The sequence below is a fragment of the Schistocerca gregaria genome, chromosome 8, assembly GCF_023897955.1.
Source record: "Schistocerca gregaria isolate iqSchGreg1 chromosome 8, iqSchGreg1.2, whole genome shotgun sequence".
Taxonomy (NCBI): Eukaryota; Metazoa; Arthropoda; class Insecta; order Orthoptera; family Acrididae; genus Schistocerca; species Schistocerca gregaria.
Genome location: NC_064927.1, coordinates 61,204,436 through 61,231,244, shown reverse-complemented (window position 1 = coordinate 61,231,244; position 26,809 = coordinate 61,204,436). Strand labels below are relative to the sequence as shown.

The 26,809-nt window shown below is 39.0% G+C and overlaps 1 protein-coding gene across 4 annotated transcripts in view; it reads left to right on the top strand.

The window, feature by feature from the left end:
• The window catches only part of LOC126284042 (uncharacterized), a 146,434-nt gene that overhangs the window by 58,577 nt on the left and 61,048 nt on the right, over positions 1–26,809 (top strand). For all 4 annotated transcript variants that reach the window (XM_049982617.1, XM_049982619.1, XM_049982620.1 and 1 more), the window contains exons 5-6: positions 15,408–15,560; positions 26,433–26,543. In XM_049982617.1, the coding sequence (XP_049838574.1) occupies positions 15,408–15,560; positions 26,433–26,543 (264 nt within the window). The remainder of the gene's footprint in view (positions 1–15,407; positions 15,561–26,432; positions 26,544–26,809) is intronic.

Below are 26,809 nucleotides of genomic sequence, written 5' to 3'. Positions count from 1 at the left end.
GTGCTGCTGCTTGCAGTGTAGTTGCAGTTGCCTGAGACCTCAGTCGTGTGTGTGAGTTGCATTTGTGTGTGTGTGTGTGTGTGTGTGTGTGTGTGTGTGTGTGGGCACGGGCGCGGGCGTGTGTGCGCGCGCGCATGTGCATGTATTGTTGACGAAGGCCAGTTGTTGACAGCTTCAATTGTGAGAGTCTTTTTGTCGTGCCTATCTGCGATTAATTATCTCCGCTATATGCTGAGTAGCAACTTTCCTTCTCATAATATTGTATCGACCGAGGTGACACAATGGTTAGCACATTGGATGCATTTGGGAGAATAATGGTTCAAATATGTGTCCAGCCATCCTGATTTAGGTTTCCGTGATTACCCTAAATCGCTTCTGTCAAATGCCAGGATGGTTCCTGTGAAAGGGCATGGCCGACTTCTTCATCCTTCCCTAATCCACTGGGACCAATAACCTCCCTGTTTGGTCCTCTCCTCCAGACCAACCAACCAACCACAAATAATAAGTATTTTCTTTTGGACCTGTACAGAGAAGGAGAATTTTCTGGAGATGTCAGTGGAGTAAAAGAGAGTGTTAATGAAAATTGTGCTTTTTTTTCTTCAAGTTCTTACTTTTATTGAAATTGAATACTTGCGTAGAAAAGGTAAGGAAACCATGGTTTACCTATGTTGCAACTGAGCAAACATTATTCCTTGCAGAATGTGATAGGGATTTTTACAGGTTTGGCGATCTCATTGAGTTTTAGTGATTTATATTTTTTGGCACCCCTAGTATCGATCACTCGATGATTGACGATGAGCCTGATACGCTCTTAATAGTAAGTTGTTTATTGCACAGATAAATTACTGTGTTTTATTCATAACTAGTAGATTTGAATAAGTCTGTGTCTGATATTTCTTGGCAGATTTAAGATGTTTTTGTGACTGAAACACATGCCTCTGTTTTCTACAATATGCTTGTACCAGATAAGTAATCTGGCATGTCAAATTCTAATTCTCTCAATACTTTTCTCTTTTGCTTCCAAACTTTGCAGAAGGTCTCTTGCATAACTTGGTGTACTTATACTTATGCTGCAACTAAGCCATTCTCTGCTTTGTCTTTCCTTCTAAGTCTAGTAATGTGTACAGAAGAGTATCTCTGTATTTGGAAAGTAGGACAGAAATATTGATTGATTAAAACTATGAAGCATGTATTGGCAATTTAAATGAACGAAACCAAGGGTATTTTAAGTATTTGGATGTATTTTCTTGTCGAGAACTTAGTTGTAATTTGCCAGACAGAGTGATTGATTCTGAGCAGCTTCCGCCTTCAGGTGAGCGTATCAAGAATGTGTGGTAAAAAATATTGTTAATCTTTGCACTGTTGAATAACAGGACTGACATCTAGTCCTAGCTACTAAATGAAATTGAGCTATGTCTAGTAGACTGGTCGCTCAGAGCATTTGCTCTGTATGCTAGACATCTGGCAATGCAATGTATGTATTTCTCAGAGTAATACTTGCTCATTTGTCTGTTTATTATAAATTCAGTAACATGAAACAGAAGAAAGAAGGAAGTTTACCATCAGTGATAAGGTTATTAGAAATGCAGCCACAGTTCAGCTTGGAGCAAGATAAAGAAAGAAACTGGTTGTCTCTTTTTCAAAGAAATCTTTCCAGCATTCACTGTAAGTGGTTTAGGTGAAACAACAGAGCACATTTGGATAATTGGACGGTAGTGTGAATACCACTGTTCCAAAATGCAAGTCAGGTGTCTTTACTGCTGTGCCACCTTGTTCTATAGTAACAAATGGAAGATTATGCTCTTCATAAATGAAGCCTACATCTGTTTGGAGAACAGCAGTGACACAGCATGCCCTCTCCGAAAAGATTGGAGAGCTCTGTTGGCATCTGACCCTAAACCCGACAGAAGCTGTACAGAGGTGCCATTCTGTAAGCCAACCACCTAAATTTTTTTTGTGCCCAACTGCAACTCAATGTGTCATCTTTATCTCTCTGTATGTCCATCTTTTCAGAGATGGTTGCGGGACTCGGCTGTTTGCTATGGGATGTCAAATCAAACAGCTTTCACCCACCTAATCTCCTAACTTATTTTATTTGGCTACCAGTTTCGGCAATTTACTGCGGCATCTTCAGGGCTCTGACTGACATGTAGGAGATTCCATCTCTTTTCTGGTGAAAATAACGGCAAGCATTCAAATATTGGTATCTGTAGATTTCTGCTTGCCATAGTGATCACTTCAACCATCAGCTGTGTTGGCAGTTGACGGTTGAAGTGATCACTATAGCAAGCAGAAATGTGGCCCGTATTTTGACCAGAATGGAGGCGGAATCTTGCTACACGTTGGTCAGGGGCCTGAAATGGCATAGTAAATCGCCAAAACTGGTAGCCAAATAAAATAATTTAGGAGATTAGATGGCTGAAAGCTGTAAAGCTGTTTGATTTGACATCCTGTCATCTTTATGGTGAGTAGCAATCTCTCCTTCTAATATTGCTCATATATGGTTAGATTTAACTGAGTGCCATAAATGGAACAAACTGATTATTTATAAGTTAGTTTCTACCTAATGTTTTTCTCTCCAGCCATCCAGTTGTGCTTCCAGCAGTGAAGAACAAATCAGAGAGTGGCTAGAGGTTAGAGAAGGTGGTCTTTTGCCTGGAATACAGACTTTAGGCAGTAAGCAGATCCAGTTAACTTACGTGTAAATTGGAGTTTTCAACTGATATGCTCCCTCTAGCTTGAGGTGCAGTCATAGGAATTGACAAGAAAATAGATAAGGTAGTCATTTGACAAAGTATGGTGGACAGACATTGATATTGTAAATCCAGGTATACTTTACATGCAACTCAGAGAAGCAAATATACCAGAGTTTATAGAGATTCAAACAATGAAAAGCCCAGGATGGAATAACAACTATATGGAATTGCTACTCACCACGTAGAGGAAGCATTGACGTGCAGACAGGCACGATGGAAAAGAATATTTGGAAGGATTTGAGCTTTCGAACAAAGTCCTACTTTAGATGAAGAGAAGTCAAACACGTTCACAACCATATAGGACTGCCTAAACAAGTGGCCGTGTGTGTGCGAGAGCTGCGCCTTTGTGAATCTGTGTGTTTCCTACTTCTGAAGTAAGTAGCTGAAATATTTGTAGCATTCTTATTCGTTGTGGCTGTCACCAACTCAACATATCTTTTGTAGCGATTCATGAATTCTGCAAGCAAAACTGCTTTATACAAAAATACTTTTACGCACGCTCACACACACACACACACACACACACACACACACACACACACAAAGGTAGTCATATTCCTCTTCGTATACTTCTGTCTGGCTACTTCAACAAGGGGTGTACTGTTTATATGGGCAGATATTACAGTTGACTAGATGTTTTTTACTTTCTGTGCGAGAGTAAGACCCAGGCTGTGGGAAAGTGCATGCCTGTCTAATCAGAGAGGACTTCATAGATAAGGGGTAGTCAATAAAAGGCTAAAGAAAAGTGAGTACATATGTATGAAGAAGAATCACTTGTTGTCTGAAGTGGAGGTACGTCTGTCTGCCAGTTCTTTATAAGATGACTCAAGAACACAGGTTTGCAGCAAAGCTGGGATCAATACAAAAATTAAATATGATGCCGTTGTAGACCAAATCTCAACATAACATGTTGGCAAATGGAATGGTGGAAGAAACTGGTTTTAATCTTTTTATAATGGCAGCTGTGAATGTTTTAATTTCTTATCATAGAATAAGAAATAATTAGAATAGAGGCCACCATTGGCAAATGTCCTACTGCCATTATGGATGATGTTTGCAAGGAGAGGGGACATACATGAACTGCTGCTTGATCAAAATGAGTACAACAGCAGCCATCCATGAACGAATCTCTTTCACAGGAAGATAACACATCTCACGAGGGTACAGAAAAACAAAGTGGCCCAGTGGAATGTCTTTAAGAAGAAAAAACAATGTGTTGGTGCCCTTATCATAGAGATCAACTTGCATGCCAGAGTATTTCAAATTGTACCAAACAAGGGTAACTGTTGTTAAACATGATAATAAGAATCTGTGCAGATGTTTTTCAGTAAAAATGTATTGAAATATAAATAAAGTTGATGTGCTTAATTTTGCAGTAAACGTGTTTTATTTTGTAACTGTATTAAAGAAGAACCTATCTACTTCCATTGTATGTTTCCATATTTGTACATATGGATGAGAGTATAGAATTGTAGGTACTGATAGATATGGCAGATACGTCTGTGATTCTGTGAGGTACATACTGCAAAGAACTTTGCACTCAGTGTTAACTGCCATTGGAGTGTACAAAGTATGCACAGCAATAAGCAGATAACATTTCGATGCAAAATCGAGCTTCCTTTAATTTGTGCTCTTTAATGAATCATAGTCATTTGTTTAAAACGTTTGGAATGCATACTCATTTTAAGATGGACGGAACAAAGAAAATGAGTTGGAGAATGTTTTTTTTAGAGAGTGTATGGAGGAAACACTGAGTAAAGTGATTATACTTCCAAAGTGATTGTGTAGTTTACTGATGTATGACTGTTATAAAAACTGAAAAAGCTTTACAGTGGTCTATGTCAGATTACAGGCTAGGTATTTGCAAGTGTTGTAGTGTGTGTAATTTATACCAGTGACCCACTGAAATAAGTATAACTGGTTTACTAATCATGTGAATGTAAATGACATGACACATATGATAGGCTAACAACAGTATTATGAAAAGGACAGATTGCTACTCGACACTCCCACAGGCCTTGAGTTGCAAAGAGGCACAATGAAAAGGCTGCTAAACATTAAGCTTTCAGACAAAAAAGTCCTTCCAGCAGCCTTTTCATAGGGCCTTCTTGGGACTCAGTGCCAGCTCTATGTAATGAGTAACAAACTGCTGTATTCATATTGTTCTTATTTTATTCTGGACTTTCCATTTTGTGGAATATTTATAACTTTTGTACTTAATTTTAATTGGTTCAAAACATATTGTGTGGATGGTTAAGACCCATTCCTCTCTGTCCTCAGTACACAACAACAGCAGCAACATTGTATAAACAAGATGTTACCGTCAGCTATTTCAGCTTATAATTAGCTCTGCAGCATACTTGTCACTTCAGTGCTGGACAATAAAAACAATATATGGACATCCATATCATAGACCATCTCCCTTACAGTAGAATTTGTGAGCTGCTGTCTGATAAACAATTCCTGTAACCTTAATCCCTGAAGAGTAAACTGGGTACAATAACAGCTGTATGAGATGCACGAAGTTGAGAACTATGTCTCTTGGACTGTGGAGTTATGGTACATGTTGGTACACACACACAGCAGGTATAAATGTTTAGAAAACGAGACAATAGGTCTTTTCTACCAAAACAGGTATATCTGTTGGTGTAAGTGTCAGCAGGTGTGGGCTGAAGTTGGACATTTGCTACCATCTGCCACAGACAATTGTTACATGGAGCTGCTTTCAGATCATATGCATCTGGTCTGTTTACCCAATGTGAAGGAAATATACATGTTTAACAATATACTATACTGCCCTACTGATTTTGCATGATGTCATTGTGTTTCAGCAGACACACCTCTTAATTGAGGATCTCAAGTTCACTTGCCACCCCTATTGCACTGCCCTGCATGCTCACTACAGATGTGCTCATGTCACAGACTCTATTCCTATCAATCTCTGTGAGTGTATCTGTGGTTGTGGAGGGATTGTGATTTGACTTAGTTTACATTGTTCTACAAATCCTGCAGCACAATGAACACTGGGGCACACATATTGAAAGGATTTGAGGTGGTACTGCTTAAATTGTACTGACAAAGATGGCAGTGTTTAACATACTGTATTACATTCAAAATGAGTGAGCCTCAAATTTCCTTCCAGTCAGCCGGAATTACATTTTTCATAGTTTTACTAAATCATGTGAGGTGAATGCTGGGATGGTTTATATGAAAAAGCCACAAACAATTCCTGCTCCACCCTTATCTAGTCAAAGCTTCTGCTCTGTTTCTAATGGCTTGAGTTGTCTGTCCAGTGTGAAATCTATTTTCATTAATGTAGTTCACAAATACTCTTTTTTTAATATTGCATTACAAATACCAGATCAGTAAATCTGGTAAAAAAATTGTGCGTACTTTTTTTGAAATTTATGTCTACATAGTTGCTATTGTGACTATAATGCTTGACTCAGCAGTATCCCAGTTTTTTTTTCATTTTGTTAGAGACACCTGTTTTCACAAACCTTTTAGAAATATTCATCTGCAGAAGTAATCATTTGCTCATTTAATCAGAAAATTTGTCTTCTGAAATAGGACAGACTAAGGAAAATGAGGCAAAAGCAGTTTGAATCCCAGCTGATGCTTTTAGACAGTGTTGATTACTGCTGTGATGGTTGAAATCTGGGTCTAAGAGAGTTGTCTTTTGGCTATTTTTCTGTGTGCTGTTGCTGTGATGGCTGAAGTTTTTGTCTAAGAGCATTATTTTTTAGCTGTTTCTTCTATCTACTCATGTTTCATACAGTCCAGCATTGAAGTACAATAGAAGCCAGTTGTAGGTCATGTTTTGTATATTGGGATTACTCTATGGGAGCCGCAAAAAGGTATGTCTATCATCTTTTTCAACCGAAAAATAGTCTTTCCCTTATTTGATGAATTGTAGTGAGCACTCATCCTCAGTTTTGTTGTTGTTTGTGCTCAGAAATGTGATTATGTACAAAATTTCATAAACAGTCATGAATCTTTCCAAAAAGTCTTGTGGATTATGCCTAAATTTTTTCTCCTGTTTTCTTTTGTATATTTGTCGTATTGGGTATGGATATTTCAATTAGTTGTGTTAATTTCTTCTTTTTATTGGTGAGTATGATGTTAGGTTTGTTATGTGGTGTTGTTTTATCTGTTATAATGGTTCTGTTCCAGTATAATTTGTATTCATCATTCTCCAGTACATTTTGTGGTGCATACTTGTATGTGGGAACGTGTTGTTTTGTAAGTTTATGTTGTAAGGCAAGCTGCTGATGTATTATTTTTGCTACATTGTCATGTCTTCTGGGGTATTCTGTATTTGCTAGTATTGTACATCCGCTTGTGATGTGGTCTACTGTTTCTATTGGTTGTTTGCAAAGTCTGCATTTATCTGTTGTGGTATTGGGATCTTAAATAATATGCTTGCTGTAATATCTGGTGTTTATTGTTTGATCTTGTATTGCAATATGAATCCTTCTGTCTCACTGTATATAATGCCTTTTCTTAGCCATGTGTTGGATGCGTCTTGTTCAATGTGTGGCTGTGTTAGATGATACGGGTGCTTGCCATATAGTGTTTTCTTTTTCCAATTTACTTTCTTCGTATCTGTTGATGTTATGTGATCTAAAGGGTTGTAGAAGTGGTTATGAAATTGCAGTGGTTTAGCCGATGTATTTATATGAGTGATTGCTTTGTGTATTTTGCTAGTTTCTGCTCGTTCTAGAAAGAATTTTCTTAAATTGTCTACCTGTCCATAATGTAGGTTTATGTTGATAAATCCCCTTCCTCCTTCCTTTCTGCTTACTGTGAATCTTTCTGTTGCTGAATGTATGTAATGTATTCTATATTTGTGGCATTGTGATCGTGTAAGTGTATTGAGTGCTTCTAGGTCTGTGTTACTCCATTTCACTACTCCAAATGAGTAGGTCAATATTGGTATAGCATAAGTATTTATAGCTTTTGTTTTGTTTCTTGCTGCCAATTCTGTTTCCAGTATTTTTGTTAGTCTTTGTCTATATTTTTTTTAGTTCTTCTTTAATATTTGTATTATCTATTCCTATTTTTTGTCTGTATCCTAGATATTTATCGGCATCTGTTTTTTCCATCGCTTCTATGCAGTCGCTGTGGTTATCCAATATGCAATCTTCTTGTTTAGTGTGTTTTCCCTTGACTATGCTATTTTTCTTACATTTGTCTGTTCCAAAAGCCATATTTATATCATTGCTGAATACTTCTGTTATCTTTAGTAATTGGTTGAGTTGTTGATTTGTTGCTGCCAATAGTTTTAGACCATCCATGTATAGCAAACGTGTGATTTTGTGTGGGTATGTTCCAGTAATATTGTATCCATAATTTGTATTATTTAGCATGTTGGATAGTGGGTTCAGAGCAAGGCAGAACCAGAAAGGACTTAATGAGTCTCCTTGGTATATTCTACGCTTAATCTGTATTGGCTGTGATGTGATATTATTGGAATTTGTTTGGATATTAAGTGTGGTTTTCCAATTTTTCATTACTATGTTTAGGAACTGTATCAATTTAAGATCTACTTTGTATATTTCCAATATTTGTAGTAACCATGAGTGAGGTACACTATCAAAAGCTTTTCGGTAATCAATGTATGCGTAGTGTAGCGACCTTTGTTTAGTTTTAGCTTGATATGTCACCTCTGCATCTATTATCAGTTGCTCTTTACGTCCTCGTGGTCCTTTGCAACAGCCTTTTTGTTCTTCATTTGTAATTTTGTTCTGTGTTGTATGTGTCATTAATTTCTGTGTAATGACTGAAGTTAATATTTTGTATATTGTTGGTAGGCATGTTATAGGGCGGTATTTAGCTGGGTTTGCTGTGTCTGCTTGATCTTTAGGTTTCATATAAGTTATTCCATGTGTAAGTGTATCAGGGAATGTGTATGGGTCTGCAATGTAACTGTTAAATAATTTAGTTAGATGTGAATGTGTTGAGGTGATCTCCTTTAGCCAGAAACTTGCTTTTTTATCTTTTCCAGGGGCTTACCAATTGTGAGTAGAATTAATTGCTTTGGTGACTTCATGTTGCAAAATTATCACTTCAGGCATTTGTGATATCATCTTGTATGTGTCTGTTCGTGCTTCTATCCACCGTGCATGCCTGTTATGTTGTACCGAGTTTGACCATATGTTACTCCAGAAGTGTTCCATGTCTGTTATGTTTGGTGGATTGTCTATTTTAATGTGTGTGTTATCTATTGTCTGGTAAAATTTCTTTTGGTTTGTGTTGAATGTTTGGTTTTGTTTCCTTCTATTTTCACTTTTTTTTTTTTTTTTTTTTGTATCTTCTTAGTCGTTTGGCCAATGCTTGTAATTTCTGCTTCTTTTCGTCTAATTGCTCTATCGCTTCTTGTTGTGAGATTTTACCTAACCTTTTTCGTTTTTTTTTTTTCTGACATTTGATGTCTTATAAATTGTGTTAGCTGTCCAATGTTTTTTCTCAGTTTTTCTATTCTGATCTGTAGCCTGTGTTGCCATGCTAGTTTTGTGGGTTTCTTCTGTGTGTTGGTTGGTTCTGATCTCTGCCTAGTGTGTATATTTAGTGTAGTGAGTGCTCCTATATAAACCAGTAGTTGTAACTCTTCCATAGTTGTGTTTTCATTTATTTTGTTGTGTATGATTGTGTTGATAGTTTTTATTGTTGTTTCGACTTGTGGGTTATTTGGCGGTCTATGCAAGAATGGTATAATGTCTGTATTTGTGTCTTTGTATTCTATATATGTCAGCTGAAATTTTTCTTCTATATCTAACATCTGTGTCACTTCGTGTTCTATTTGTACGTGTTCTGGTGGCAGTCTTAAGATTTTGTTTTCCTCTGATTGTTAATTGATGTTTGTTGTTCTTTGTTTGTTTGCTCTGGGATGTTTGAGTCCATTACTGTATTTCCTTCTTCTACTGATTACACATTATTTTGTTCCAGTATTTGTTGTACTTGTTGTTTGATGTTTTCTAATTCTGACTGGGGTATCCTGTTATTTTTGATTATTACACGGATCTGATCAGCTAGTCGTTGTTCTCTTAAAAATTTTAATTCTGGGTATCTGGTAATAAATGTTGTGTATACTTGTGATCTGTATCCAGTTGTGTTGGTTCCTAGGTTTGTTGCTTGGTAATAACAGAACATGAGGTGTTGATTAACTTCATCTGACCATCTCATCCTATGTCTTTGTTTTCCTTCTATGGTGGTTGCAGGAAGCATATCCTGCAAAACACCTCTATTTGGATTTAAATCATTTTCCAGTTGGCTAGCAGTGTCGTTACCATTTTGGGCAGGCATAGGGTTCAAGCGTCATCCCCGACCATGACGGCGCTTGTCCGAGGCTTCTTTAGTTGTGTCCTGAACCAACTAATCACACTAAAAGGGGGGTTAGCCCTATTAGTGGTTTGTTCTTTTCGTCACCTTTTACGATTGGCAGAACATACCGGAGGCCTATTCTTTTCCCAGGCCTCCACGGGAATTATTATTGTTTATTATTATTATTATTATTATTATTATTATTATTATTAATGAACAAGCCATTTCAAAAGATGAGAGTTCATTTTGAGATCCTGCTTAATAGTAGATTTTTCAGTTGACTGTTATGACTGTAAGTTGCACCGGAAGATGACCCCACAGAGTTTGAAACACTTTTATGGGTTAATTGGAGGCTAATTTGTGACCAAAGGCAAATTTTATTTAGTACAAAATTTATAGGACATAGTCAAGGCATAACAAATTTGACCATGGATGAGATGAAATTGTTAAATTTTGCTTTGAAGTATTCTGCCACAACTCTCTTTGGTCCAAAGCTAACAGTTGTGACACACAGTGTAAACAGACTTTTTTCTCCCAGTGCTGTGAAGAATTGTACTGTACATACTGAGATATAATATCAAACTATTTCACATCTATCAACTTTGTTGTCTTTCATTATCATATTGTGAACTTTTTTAAAAATTAATTTCTGTATAATGACATCATCTGCCAGGCACAAGTGCTTTTCAGGTTCTGTATTGCCCAAACAGTGTATAAAACTACTTTAAATCAAAGTTAATTTACACTGAATCTAATGTTTACCAATCTTTTATGCTAGAAATCACACTAACTACATCATCTTGCTGCCAGCCAACATCTGAATGTTGTTTCCATTTGAAACTTTCAGCATAGCATTTCAAGAATCAAGGTGCACTGCAGCACTTTAACAAAATGTCCCACTCTTTCTCAGAAATATACCACTTATCACTCTCACATTTGTTGAATCTGAGATAAAGCAAAAAATTGTATGAAGGCCGAGTGATGAACTCTGCTGATCACCTGGGAAAAGTTCATCACTGGAATACGCTGAGAAGGCCTGCAACTGCATTGTATGAAGGCTTGTTGAAAAGTAATTATTTATTCTGTTCTCAATATCGATTGAGATATTACATGTCATGTGTATTACTTAGTCGTCGACTTTCCCGCTTCGCTAATGCAAGCTGCAAATATCTGCTCAGAATTGTAGCATGTATCATGGTGGTGTGTGACGTAACTATGTCAGTGCGTGAGGAACAACATGCTGTAACCGAGTTTCTAACTGACCACACTTGGAGCATCCTCTCCTTCAGCGTGACAATACCAGACCACACAAGAGTGCTGCGACACCTGCAACAATCTGATGCTTTGGGTCCACTGTCATCAGTCATCCTCCATACAGTCCCAACTTGGCCCCATCCAATTTTCATCTGATTCCAAAACTTAAAGAACACCTCCGAGGACTTCACTTTGGTAATGATGAAGCAGTGTAAGCTGAGGTGATTCCCAACAAAGTCAAACAGTCTTCAGTTAACAATATCAACAAACTTGTCCCTCATTGAGAGAAATGTGTTCATCACCAGTGTGACTCTGTTGAGAAATAAATATGTAGACATCAAGAATAAAGATGTGGAATGTTAATAAAGGTATTTTATTTTTATTTAAAAAAAAAGAAAAGCTTTAAGAGTTGTCACAAAGAAAATTTGGAGTCATTACTTTTTAACACAACCATGTAATTATTCGATGATTCATTGTTTTGCACCCACAAGCAGTTAAATTGGAGACACCTACCTAGTAGTGTATAGTATTGCCTATCAGTCTGATGACTGTAGCAATATAACATGGTATGAATTCTGCAAACACTGAAAGTGTTGGGAGCCAACCTGACACTTGCCTTCTTAAATCTTGTGGAAATTGCTTGAAGTTAGTTCAAAGATGAGTTCACCTTTGTACATGAATAACTTGCCTTAATTAAAGTCAAATTAATCATTGGACATTTTTACAGGCCACCTAATTCTGCCATAACAGTCGTGGAGAGACATTCAAAGAAAGTCTAAACACAGTGGCACAAAAGTATCTACTGGGGATAGGCAAGAAAATCTATGGATTAATCACAAGTGGTATGAACAGACAGTCTCGTAAAGTAGTTCTGAACACATTTTCCAAAAATTGTCTGGAGCAGCTAGTTTGTCAATCCAAACCCAATGGAAATATCCTAGACATTGTAGCTAAAACAGGCCTGGCCCTATTTACAGTGTCTATATAGAGACAGGGATTAATGTTAATGATGTCATCATAGCGAAGATGGTTATTAAAGTTAATGAATGCATCAAGAAGGCTAGGAGAGTTTTTATGCCGGTGATAAGCACATAAGCATTTGTCACCCTGTTTAGACAGTAAATTTAGATCATTTAGCATCAGTAAGATGTACATAGAGAAATTATGGGTCAAAATTTAAACTGATTGCAAATCATTCTGGGAAGAAGTAGGTGTCAAGTAAGTGGATTAAGGATGATAAAAATCCAAAATTCAGTAAATACTGAGGAAGCAAAGGTTTTTGCACTCTCAGTTCAAAAGAGAATGCAGAAATATCAATGGGCAAAAGTCAGTAGAAATTTGTGTGCCTGTAAAAAGAAACATGCACAAAGCATACAACAATTTCCACCACAATACCTCAGAAAAAGATCTTTCCAAGAACCCCAGAAAATTCTGATCCTATGTAAAGTCACTAAGTGTGTCAAAGGCTTTTGTCGAGTCACTTGTCAACCAATTTGATGTGGCAGTCGAGGACAGTAAAAGGACAGCTGAAGCTTTTAAGTTCACGTTTAAAAATGATTTGTGCAGGAGGATCATACAAACAACTGTCTTACAGCCTCCCATAAGGAGGACATAGAAGTAGGCATCCCTGGCATTGAGAAGCAATAGAAAGAATTGAAAATAAGTCACCAGGTCTGGTTGGAATGCCAGTTTAGTTGTACAGAGTGTAGTCTATGACATTGGCCTTATCTTGCATTTATTATTAATCTCACCCAGTGGAAAGTCCCAAGCAACAGGAAAAAGGCATATGTGACTGCTGTATATAACAAAGGTAAAAGAACAGAGCTGAAAAATTACAGACCAATATCCTTAACGTGGGTTTGGTGCAGTATTCTTGAGCGTAGTCAGAGTTTGAATATTATAATTTTCTTAGAGACAGAAGGCCTCTGTTTACAAATTAGCACATATTTAGAAAGCATATCTCATACGAAACGCGCCTTACCTTTTTCCCACACATCGTCCTACAAACAATGAATGAAAGGCAATAGGCACATTCCACGTTACTAGATTTCTAGAAAGTATTGTGACGCTTTTGACTGAAGAATGTTAACAGACATTTAAACATACCAAATGGTTTCCCAGATATATGAGTGGCTTGAAGACTTCTTAAGTTATCGAACCCAGTGTTAGAACCCAGGATGGTGAGTGTTCATCAAAGACAAGGGTATCATCATGAATGCCTCAGGGAAATGTGATACGACAGCTCTTGCTCTCTTAATATATAAATGATCTTATAGGTAGCATGATCAGCAGTCTCCAACTTTTAAATGATGACACTGTAGTTCATTGGAAAGTGTCTTCGTGTAGTGACTATAGGACGACTCATGTTGATTTAGACAAAATTTCTATTTTGTGTGATGAATGGCAGGTTGCTCTGAATGCAGAAAAATATAATTTCATGCAAATAAGTAGGAAAGGCATTCCTGCATGTTCAGATGTAGTACTAGTGACGTGCTGCTTGACACGGTCACCTCAATTAAATATCTAAGCGTAAGAGTGCAAAGTGATATGACAGAATGAGTATGCAAGGTTGGTACTGGTGAATGTGAATAGGAGAATTCTAGGAAAGTGTAGTTAATCTGTACAGATTAGCTGCGTGTAGAACATTGGCACAACCCATTCTCAAGAGTGCAGGTTACCGCAAGGTCGAATTAAAGGAAGGCATTGATGCAATTTCGTAGGTATGTTGCTAGATTTGTTACCTATAGATTCGGTTGGCATGCAGGTATTACGGAGATGCTTCAAGAACTCAAATGGTAACCCCCAAAGGAAAGTCAACTTTTTTTTTTTTTTTTTTTTTTTTTTTTTTTTTTTTTTTTTTTTTTTGAAAAAGCATTATTGAAAAAAATTAGAAAATTACATTTTTGACTGACTACAGAAAATTTCTACAGCCACTAATGTATATTTCATGCAAATACCATGAGGCAAGATAAGAGAAATTAGGGCTCGTACAGGAGCATATGGACATTCGTTTTCCCCTCGCTCCATATATGAATGGAACAGAAAAGGGAATGACTAGTAGTGGATACACTCCGCCATGCACTTTATTGTGACTTGTGGAGTATGTATAAAGACGTAAATGGCGTTCCTGATGAGTTCAATAGAATTAAGGTGTGGTAGGCTGTGGGCACACACAACCATCATCTGCATGGAACTTGTGACACAATTCAGGAGAGGTGATATGGCCCTGCTAAAGATAGAGGACAGGTCACCTGTGGGGTGCTGCATGGGAACAGACAGCCAGGTCAGAGGTTCCTGTCTCATTCACTGGGGAGAGATGTAGATGAATGTATCATAGACTCCATTTTCTCCTGTATAAATATCCCCCACATGAGATTTCATCCATCATGTGCCTCAGTGGTGTTCATCTGACAAGTGGGATGCGTCAGTTGTGTGTCTGTGTGTGTTTCCTTTACACACTCGCACCCTACAGTAACCAAGTACACTAATTATATGGTCCTGGTATCATTTTCCCACTTGTTTGGCATTATTCTGTCTGTGTTAATCTCTGTGCTCTGCTGTATTTGGTGCACAGAACTAAGTATGTGTGGTGGAGGTGCAGCACTCCATGGCAAGACAGTGGTTCTAAATGCTCACTTATTTTGTCCAGTTCGGAACTGCTGAGTTAAGTGTTTGATTGTGAGCTATCTACTTACTGGAATACTCAAGGTTTATTAAGTTACATTTACTATGAGTGTATTGCTACATGTCTGTACTTTCTCAACACGAAAGACAAAAAAGGATTACTTGATTTTGCATGAAAACAGCTCAAGCTGCAACTGCCATGTTTTGTGAGTAGTCAGTTAAGAAGTTCTAGTTCCAATACCAATTTTAGTTATACAGTATAAGTACAGTGATGTGCGATCCCCCACCTAACATGCTTCCACCTCCCATAGGTGCACAACCTTCTCTCTTCTCCTTGTTCCTGTAATGTGTAGTTGCTTACATATGATATAGTATGTGAAAACCAAAGAAGAAATTCCTGAAGCTTTTTTGAGATGTATCATCACTGTCTGTATACTTTTGTTTATGTAGGTACTGCTTTGTTCAATTATCTGAATCAACAAATGCAGACAAAACCATGAAGGAATTAGAGAAGATTAAATTTGGATCAGGAACTTTAAAAGTGGAGAAAAAGTTTTCAAAAGATGAAGAGGAGCTGTCACCTGAGGCAATTGATCCTTATACGTAAGTTTTTTTTAAATGTTTTATGTATTTATATTACATCATTAATGTTGCTGTCCTCTGTAATTTTAACTAGCAAGGCATAGTAAATGAAATGACAGCTTGATAAAGACAAAAATCTACATGTAAAGTGAGAGAAGGCATACAAACTAGCAATAGCTGATAGAGACAATAGATTTGGAAGCAAGTATCCGTATATCCAGCGATAGGAGATCAAAATTAGCAACTACATTTATTCTAAGCGATTTAACTGCTTCAATTTTAAATAGGTACAGCTTCTCAGATCTCACACTTTCTCTTTCTGCTGGCAGGTAAAGAAACTCTGATTTTTAAAGTAAGTCTGTCTGCCAGCTTTCATTCTCTTTTATTACTATAAGCAAAGCTAGTGGAATTTTGTTCAGTCTATATTTCTTTTTATTGTTGTATATTATAAATGAAGGAATAGATATTTCTGTGGTATATGAGCATTGGCACTCATTAATTAACTAATTGCTGGGGTCTCTGTGAAGTTACTATCTCATATTCATCGCCATTCCTAACACTGTGAGAAGTGATTGAAGATAGGAGGAAGGGCAGGATGGATCATTAATTTTTAATCTGTTTATTGCAGATTTATTTAAGCTACAATATAGCTGTCTTTAGTGCAATTATATCCAAATCATGAAGACTCGTCATAACTGTTGTAACTCGCCAATCTTTCAAAGTGCTGCCATCGCGTCTACATGCGGCGCTGTCTGCCAGCCTTGCAGCAGCAGCGCCACCTAAGCGGCCAGCCAGCCAGCGGCCGCTAGACTTGGACTCAGTGCTGCTTTGACTGTTACAGTGTACACACTTCTTACTTTGTTTACTTGATCTGTGACTTACATGTATTGTGTTGTTCTTGAAATACATTTGTTCAACTTGACATTATAACAACTGGCGATGAGGTAGTGAATTTTTCTTTATCATCATTGACCCACAGGTTCCATGGCTACTTTAGAACAACTATTGCAAGGTCTCATCGAACAGCAAATGCTTCTCACAAATGTGATTCGTGATTTCGTCGCAGCATCCAATGCTCTCTTCGTTGTCTCTCCCTCCTTTTCCTTCTTATGATGAGACGAAAAATGTCTTCGACAGCACTTCTTGGCATTTCGTGTCACAGACGACCAAACATGCAAGTCTCTGTTCCTTTCATGTATTTCACCTCAAATGTATCGATTGTTGTTGCAATTGGCTCCTTTGAAAGATCCTGCATCTTTGTTCTTTGTTGAAATGTGCTCACTTCTGTCCGTATATTTTCAAAAGCATACGCATGTGACAGCCTCTCGTGTTGCCTTTTATCGTTGTCAAAAACAACCGAATCAATCCTATTGCGCTTGGGCTGCTGAACTTCATGGCCTCAGTCGAAAGTGTCAGTTTGTTACTGACGTTCACAAAGTATCCTACTTAGATTCCATTCCAGAAGTTAGGCAACATGCCCTTCAGTTTGGCAAATCCGACTCTAGATGAAGTCCTATCCCTATCCATCGCTCAGTCTTTTGAAATTTCTCGCTCCACTGAAGTGCAAATAGAGGCGGGGGGTGGTGTCGGGGACGTACAACCTCTGTGCGCTGTTGACAAAGCGTGCGGCGTGTCCCCACCGGCTGACGTGGCCTCAGTATGCTCCCAAGTGCAGCCTCGGCCTAACTGTAAACAAACCTCTAAGAAACTGCAGCAAATCCCACGGCAACTTCCTTCATGTCTGTAGTGTTTTACGAAACATTAACGAGAGGATTGTCCCCAACGTTGGGTCATGTGTCACAAAAGCAAAAAGAAGGGTCATGTGTCACCCGTTCGCAAATCCGACTGTATACCTGATGTTCATGCACATGGCGCTGATTCTGCTTCTGTGTTGTCTACTTCCCTTTCAGGGAAGCTATTCCTCACTGTCCAAATACTTGGTCGGGATGTTCGCATGCAAGTGGATACTGGTTCTGCTGTCACTATCATCAATTCTCAGACGTATCTTCAGTTGGGTTCTCCAATCCTGTCACCTGTCATTAGGCAGTTATGGAGATTTCTCTCTAGGGACAATTTGATGTTGAGGTATCTTACAAATCTGTCTTCACACTGTTCCCATATTTGTGGTCGACCATAGTAACGCAGAGAATCTTTTTGGTATCGATGCCTATTGCGTTATTGTATTCTCCATAGATGACTGTCAATATCGTCTCTGATGCTATTCCTTATGCGAAATTGAATTTCTTGGCGAGGACATTTTCGTCCCTTTTTTCTCCTGGGTTAGGCCATTCCAACGGAATTCAAGCTCATATGACGCTCAAACCCATGGCTCGGCCTAAGTTTTTTCAGGCTCGGCCCATTCCTGTGGCCCTTTGTGATCGAGTCAAACGGGAGCTGGATCATCTCACTGCTTTGGGGGTCTTTCTTCCTGTCACTTACAGTGAGTGGTCCTCTCCTGTCGTTGTCGTTGCTAAGCCCAATGGTGATATTCGTCTCTGTGGCGATTTCAAAGCCACTGTAAAGGCTCAATGCCTCATCGACACTTACCTTATGCCTTGACCTGAAGAATTGTTCACTAGACTTGCTGGAGGCCAGTATTTTTCTAAACTTGACCTGTCAGAAGCTTATCATCAACTTCCTCTCAACGCTGCTTCCCGGTTGTTTCTGGTCCTTAACACGCCTTTCGGCCTCTATCAATACCAACGATTGTCATTCGGGGTTGCCAGTGCCCCTGCTGTCTTTCAGTGAGTCTTGGAACAATTATTGCTCACTGTCCCTGGGTGTATAAATTACCAGGACGACATTGTTGTCACTGGCTCCACCACTGAAGAACATCTTCAAAATCTTTGCACACTTTTTCATGTCTTACAGACTGCCAGTCTTAAGTGTAATCTTCAGAAATCAAAATTTTTTCAGGCATTTATCATTACTTGGGGTTTCAACTCTCTCGGGATGGTATTTGTCCGCTTCAGCAAACTGTCGCTGCGATCGATGCCCTTCCTCGCCCTACATCTGTTAAGGAACTGCAGGCCTTCTTGGGGAAAATAGCATACTATCACAAGTTTTTACCGTCTGCTGCTTTGGTAGCTCAGACATTGCATCACCTGTTGCATAAAAATGTGCCTTTTCACTGGTCCGCGTCATGCAATGCGGCTTTCCAGAAATTGAAGACTATGCTGAAACAGGCCCCGTGCCTGGCTACTTATCGACGTGGCCAACATCTTGTTCTTGCCACAGATGCCTCTCAATACGAGGTCGGTGCAGTCCTTGCGCACCGTTTTTCTGACAATTCTGAACAACCCATTTCTTACGCCTCCAAAACGCTCACGGATGCCCAACAAAAGTATTCTCAAATTGAAGAAGAAGCTTTGACCATTATTTATACTCTTCATAAGTCTGGTGTTTTTCTCTATGGATCCAAATTTCATCTTGTTACGGATCGCAAAGCACTTGTTTCCTTGTTTCATCCATCAACATCACTTCCCGACACCGCCTCCAGCTTTGGGCTCTTTACTTGTCTCGTTTCAATTATGAGATTCGTTTCCAGCCGATGGCTCAACATGTGAATGCTGATGCGCTGTCTCGCCTTCCTATGGGTCCTGATCTAGCATTCGATTGGGACGAACTTTTGTGTTTCCACCTGGATGTTGCCGTGCAGTGCGTTGTGGACGGGTTGCCCATCACCGGAGACCGGCTGGCCGCTGCTACGGGTTGTGATCCTACCCTCTCCCTGTTTTATGCTGTATTCAGAAGGGTTGGTCAGATTGTCCATCCACTAAGACTTCTGATCTGTTGCGGAACTACTACACTTTGTGTTACCGCCTCACGGCTAGGGATGGTGTTATCCTCCTTTCCACCCACAATGCTGCACCTCGTGTTGTGGTACCTGCGTCTTTGCGGGCTTCGGTCTTGCTAAGGCACTGGGGTGTCTCTAGCACAAAGTCTCTTTTGCCCTGTCATGTGTACTGGCCTGGCATCGACTCTGAAATCGTAGACATGGTCACTGCCTGCAACCCTTGTGCGTCACATGCCGCTGACCCGAAGTCATCTTTGTCACCGTGGCCTTCGTCTGAGAAGGCCTGGGAGTGTATTCATGCTGACTTTGCGGGACCTTTTTTAGGTACTTATTGGCTTCTCGTTATTGACACCTACACTAACTTCCCTTTCATTGTCGGTTGCACGTCACCTGTTACCGTGGCAACCACAAATGCTCTAGCTCGCATTTTCTCTTTGGAAGGCCTTCCCTCTACTCTTATTACTGATAATGGTCCGCAATTTCCCTCTTCCGATTTTGCGGATTTTTGTGACCATCACGGCGTCATGCGTGTCACGGCCCCTCCTTTCCATCCACAAACAGTGAGGCTGAATGACCGGTCCACACATTTAAGGCTCAGATGAGGAAACTCCTGACTTCTTCTGCTGCTGATGATGCGCTTCTCCAATTTCTGGCTTCTTACCGTTTCACCCCCATGGGTGACCACAGCCCGGTTGAGCTCTTACATGGCCGACAGCCCCACACGCTACTTCATCTTCTGCGGCCTTCCACCTCACGGCCGCGGGTGCCTTCACTTGGCTGGTTTACCACCGACGACCTTGTATGGGTACGGGGATATGTCAGGCTGCCAAAATGAAGTCCTGGCCGCATCTTACGACACCATGGCTGACGCCTGTATGAAATCCAGACGGACACGGGTGTTGCAGTGCGTCATTCGGGCCAGCTTTGGCCTCGTGTGTCATCAGTGCCTGTTCCAGATGCCACTACACCACCTTTGTCTCTACCTGACACTTGGGATTTTGGAATCTCTCATAACAATAACCGCACATCGCACCACATTGGCTTTATAGATAACAGTTTAACTGCTACACAGTAGCTGAAATTGATCTGCAATAAACAGATTAAAAATTTACAACTGGTGCTGCCTTTCCACCTATCATGGATCTCATTAACACAGTCATGGAGTACACTGTTGCGAATGGAAATAAACCTGACTGTACAATGTCTCATCATTTTTCTATATTTTCATTACTAAGTTACTTCATATGGTCGTGTGGATATCAGCTGCTTTACTGTCCAGGCAAAAAATAACCGTTTTTAGAGTTGCTTTTTTTGAAGATATGAGTGACATTCAAAGATGTTGAAAAATTGGACATGCTCTCTGTTGTGTTGCATTATTTTTTCCCTCAGAATGATTCCTATTTTAGGAAGGTCATTAAATATCTGAGTTTTCAGCACAAAATTTTAACAGTGTGGTTCCCCCATTGCCTTTAGCTAGTAACACTAATAAAGCATGTTAGAATAAATGTTGGATATAGAGCAAAAGGTGAGTGACAGATGCACTCAGTATTAAATTATGTTAGAAGCTGTTCTCATATGTTGAACCTGAAGCCAATTATTTTCCTTTTTCATTTTGTTGTTGTTGTTGTTGTTGTTGTTGTTGTTTTTGTCTTCAGTCCAGAGACTGGTTTGGTGCAGCTCTCCATGCCACTCTATCCTGTGCGAACTTCTTCATCTCCCAGTACCTACTGCAACCTACATCCTTCTGAATCTGCTTAGTGTATTTATCTCTTGGTCTCCCTCTATGATTTTTACCCTCCACACTGCCCTCCAATACTAAATTGGTGATCCCTTGATGCCTCAGAACATGTCCTACCAACCGATCCCTTCTTCTGGTCAAGTAGTGACACAAACTTCTCTTCTCCCCAATCCTATTCAATACTTCCTCATTAGTTATGTGATCTACCCATCTAATCTTCAGCAATCTTCTGTAGCACCACATTTCGAAAGCTTCTATTCTCTTCTTGTCCAAACTGTTTCCCATCCATGTTTCACTTCCATGCATGGCTACACTCCATACAAATACTTCCAGAAACAACTTCCTGACGCTTAAATCTATACTCAATGTTAACAAATTTCTCTTCTTCAGGAGCTCTTTTCTTGCCCTAGACAGTCTACATTTTATAACCTCTCTACTTCGACCATCATCAGTTATTTTGCTCCCCAAATAGCAAAACTGCTTTACTACTTTAAGTGTCTCATTTCCTAATCTAATTCCCCTCAGCATCACCTGATTTAATTTGACCACTTTCCATTATCCTCATTTCTCTTTTGTTGATGTTCATCCTATATCCTCCTTTTAGGACACTGTCCATTCCGTTCAACTGCTTTTCCAAGTCCTTTGCTATCTCTGACGGAATTACAATGTCATCGGCGAACCTCAACGTTTTTATTTCTTCTCTGTGGATTTTAATACTTCCTCCAAATTTTTCTTTTGTTTCATTTACTGCTTGCTCAATATACAGGCTGAATAACATCGGGGATAGGCTACAACCTTGTCTCACTGGACTCGCATTCGGGGGGATGATGGTTCAATCTTGCGTCCAGCCATCCTGATTTAGGTTTTCTGTGATTTCCGTAAATCGCTCCAGGCAAATGGCAGGATGGTTCCTTTGAAAGGGCTTGGCCGACTTCTTTTTCCATCCTTCCCTAATCCGATGAGACCGATGACCTCACTGTTTGGTCTCTTCCCCCCAAACAACCTAGCCCAACCTGTCTCACTCCCTTCCCAACCACTGCTTCTCTTTCATGCCCTTTGACTCTTATAACTGCCGTCTGGTTTCTGTACAGATTGTAAATAGCCTTTCGTTCCCTGTGTTTTACCCCTGCCACCTTCAGAGTTTGAAAGAGAGTATTCCAGTCAACATTGTCAAAAGCTTTGTCTAAGTCTACAAATGCTAGAAACGTAGGTTTGCCTTTCCTTAGTCTGTCTTCTAAGATAAGTCATAGGGTCAGTATTGCCTCACATGTTCCAATATTTCTATGTAGTCCAAACTGATCTTCCTTGAGGTCCGACTCTACCAGTTTTTCCATTCGTCTGTAAAGAATTCACATTTGTATTTTGCAGCCATGACTTATTAAACTGATAGTTCGGTAATTTTCACATCTGTCAACACCTGCTTTCTTTGGGATTGGAATTATTATATTCTTCTTGAAGTCTGAGGGAATTTCGCCTGTCTCATACATGTTGCTCACCAGATGGTAAAGTTTTGTCAGGGCTGGCTCTCCCAAGGCTCTCCCAAGGCTGACAGTAGTTCTAATGGAATTTTGTCTACTCCCAGGGCCTTCTTTTTGACTTAGGTCTTTCAGTGCTCTGTCAAACTCTTCACGCAGTGTCATACCTCCCATTTCGTCTTCATATACATTCTCTTCCATTTCCATAATATTGTCCTCAAGTACATCGCCATTGTATAAACCCTCTATATACTCCTTCCACCTTTCTGCCTTCCCTTCTTTGCTTAGAACTGGTTTTCCATCTGAGCTCTTGATGTTCATTCAAGTAGTTCTCTTCTCTCCAAAGGTCTCTTTAATTTTTCTGTAGGCAGTATCTATCTTACCCCTCTTGAGATAAGCCTCTACATGCTTACATTTGTCCTCTAGCCATCCCTGCTTAGACATTTTGCACTTCCTGTCAATCTCATTTATGAGACGTTTGTATTCCTTTTTGGCTGCTTCATTTACTGCATTTTATATTTTCTCCTTTCATCAATTTAATTCAATATATCTTTTGTTACCCAAGGATATCTACTAGCCCTCATCTTTTTACTTACTTGATCCTCTGCTGCCTTCACTACTTCATTCCTCAAAGCTACCCATTCTTCTTCTAGTGTATTTGTTTCCCCCATTCCTGTCAATCGTTCCATTATGCTCTCCCTGAAACTCTCTACAACCTCTGGTTCTGTCAATTTATCCAGGTCCATCTCCTTAAATTCTCACCTTTTTGCAGTTTCTTCAGTTTTAATCTACAGTTCATAACCAATAGATTGTGGTCAGAGTCCACATCTGCCTCTAGAAATATCTTACAATTTAAAACCTGGTTCCTAATTCTCTGTCTTACCATTATATAATCTATCTGAAACCATTCATGTTAAGATTTGTAATATCACTCATAGCATCACCAGCAGTTTGAAGATGTGCATTGTGAGAAAGCTGTTAGCTACACCCGCTTAAAATAATAGCTGACATACAGCATAAAAAATCTTAGCCAGTTTAACCACACCAATTAAATAGGATTTGATGAATTTGATCAAAGTGAAGACAACAGTGACACTGACCATGAATGTAAATAGTGAAACAGTGTCCAAACAAACTTGCCACATAGCTGCAGGATAGGGAACGTGTTTCATGTCGAAGGATTTGTGATTCGCCTTTGCAACTTGATTTCCATAATCTTCAGTTTGAAAACTGCACTACAATTCTTTGAATGAACTATAATGTGTCATGTAATCAAACCCAGCTAGAAAAATATAATGCCCTCAGATCACGCATCTCATTGTTGCTTGACAGACTTGATCTTTGTTTTGCTGAATTGTTACTGCTACTTTGTTTATGCCTGCTGAAATAAGTATGTACATAGGCTAGATCATACCAATGCCCCATACTGTTTTTGCACTCTGCACACTTTTTTGGTGTCAATGTAATCCACACTTTCATGATTCATTGTGAGGCCAAATCTCCAGAGATGACTATTCAGAAATTGTCCTGTACCTCCTATGAGTCAATAATGTTTAGTATATTTATAACACACTTATAAAGTACTACTTGTAGGATGTGACCTAATACGCTCCCTTAACCCTCGAGTGGGTGTACCGTTTTCCATAACAGGAGTAGGTACGTGGCGTACTTTGTACACATTTAAAGAATAGCGGTCTTTATGTTACCAAGGTAAAAATGAATGAGCAAAATCAAAGTTTAATCTTAGTTTAATTGAACAATGATAAAATAAACTTACATAATATGAGCGAAAGCACTGTTTAGTTAAATAATAACGAAATACATTTCATTATACCACTCTGTTGCCATGGACAGATGTTATCACACAGTAATCACCGTTTAATCTTAGTTTAATTGAACAATGATAAAATAAACTTACATAATATGAGCTAAAGCACTGTTTCGTTAAATAATAACGAAATACAGTTCATTATACCACTCTGTTGCCATGGACAGATGTTATCTCACAGTAATCACCTGGTTGAAGCATTAAACAGCACATTTGCGTCAGATCACAGCCAACTGCAGACAATTGCCTAATTCTGATATTGTGCTGCTTGCTTGTAATCTGGGGAATTTCACACACATATCGTAAAGTTTTTTTCACTTAGCTTGCTGTTATTCTATACTATTGCTGCTCACTTGGACATATGATAACACCATTTATCACAGCGTTAGCTGAAGTATCAATGAAGGAGTAGGTCTTGGCTCACAATTGTGAAACAACAATAGAGTGGCACAAAACTAATTTATTTGTGCTTGGCACACTTTATACCTAGATACACGTGCTCCAGGGTTAAAATCGTATGTACTTAATTCTTGTAGTAATTGCTGTACTCATACTATCAGCACATGTTATAGGACTGTTACCACATTATGTGCTTATTTGAGTCTCTCACAATGTAATTATCAACAGTTTCCTCCAAGTATGCTGGCTGCAACAATGACAGCACCTGCTTCCATTGCCCACTAATATATGGTGGTAAGATCTAACAGTATAAGTGCTGCTGTCAGTAGTTCTGACATGTGCTGCAGTTCGGAATTAGTCAGCAGTGAGACAGAGGTTACTGTCGTGGAAGGTGGCATGAAATTTATAAAAGGTCCACAAGGCACTTACTAGCAATTTACTTTCAGATTTTGTATGAACTACATCAGTAAAATTTGTTGGAGTGCAGATAGAGAATTTGTTATTAATTTATCAGAATCAGGAAAGCTATGAAATATATCTAGATCTCTTAATTCCAGGAAAAACATATCCAGGTGACTGATGTAACAGTAGTGCAGATGGCAGCTGTAGTGGTTCTTATGACAATACCCCAGTTTATGTATATCCATCGCTCAAAAATGAAATAGTTATTTCTGAGTACAAAATTGTGTAAGGGAGGGGGGAAGAACAGCATAGGTTTTCCCTGAAGTATGGGTTTCAGTTGAGAAAATTTGTTCAAGGGAGGTGATGACTAGCAAGGAGTGGGATGAGATGTTAGGGCAGACTAGGATTTCAGAATGCTTGGGAAATGGTTATTTTTTTTAAAAAAAGAATAGGTGTTTAGGTGTTTTGGATAGAAGGCTGGAGATCATTTGAAGCAAGGATCTGCAACGCATCTGAAATGGTTAGGTTTGTATATCTTGTGTAGAAGTTAGCAAATTCACATAAAAAGTGGTGTGTGTTTCAGTGTGTCATCCTTGAATAGGATAGAAGTTTTAGTGACTTTTGCAAATCCATTACCACATGGGTAATTTGGTTCTCATGGTAAGTACTGAGCAGAAACAGGTGGAGACTCTTTTTCCACCAACTGGCCAGTTTAGTTGTATAGTAGTGAACACCTTTCTACTTGAGGATAATGATGGAAATGTTAACTTTTATGGAACAAAGAGTCTGCAATTCTGTAATGGATAAGTTTGGACCATATTGCAGTCATCAGAGGTAATATAGTGAAGCCATAATAAGTGTAAAAAAATTCCTGGAATCCACTGTTTCAGTGTGCTATCTTCTTTGCCTGTCATCCATGTCAGTGACCATTTTCGTAATAGATATAGTAATACTATGTTATATTTTAGAAAGGAAGATCCCCATTTTGCTTCTCACCATTGTTACGACTGTAAGGACAGTATTACATACATCCTACAAATTTTATTCAACACTGCTTCCAAAGGTGCTGAATTGAATGGCTTCTAGTGATGTCAAAGAAACGACAATCTCGTGGCTGAAACAATAAAAGTTCTCAATAACACTGAAACTGACATTGTGCTTCAGATATTATGCTTGCCACAACAAAAATTACATGTTTGTTTGTCAGCAGATTCATAGAAGTTGAGTTAGAAGTGTGATATATTTTGTGTTGCAGGTTATATATTGGAAACTTACCTACAAAAGTTAATATAGCTAGTGTCAAGGAGAAATTCCCAACAGCTTCAAGGATAGACATTGGCTTTGCACAGAGGATGAAGTTCACGCGGTATGTATCTTGGTTGGAGAGTCATCATCAGATGTAGAGGTAACTCCAGGTGTGTCCGAGGGAAGTGTGTTTGAACTGTTACTGTTCATGTTGTATATAAATGACATTGCAGGCATTATTAATGATAACTTCAGACTTTTTGCACATGATACAGTTATCTACAATGAAGTACTATCTGAAAGAAGCTGCATAAATATTCAGTCAGCTCAAGTCCTGAGTTCGAGTCTCGGTCGGGCACACAGTTTTAATCTGCCAGGAAGTTTCAT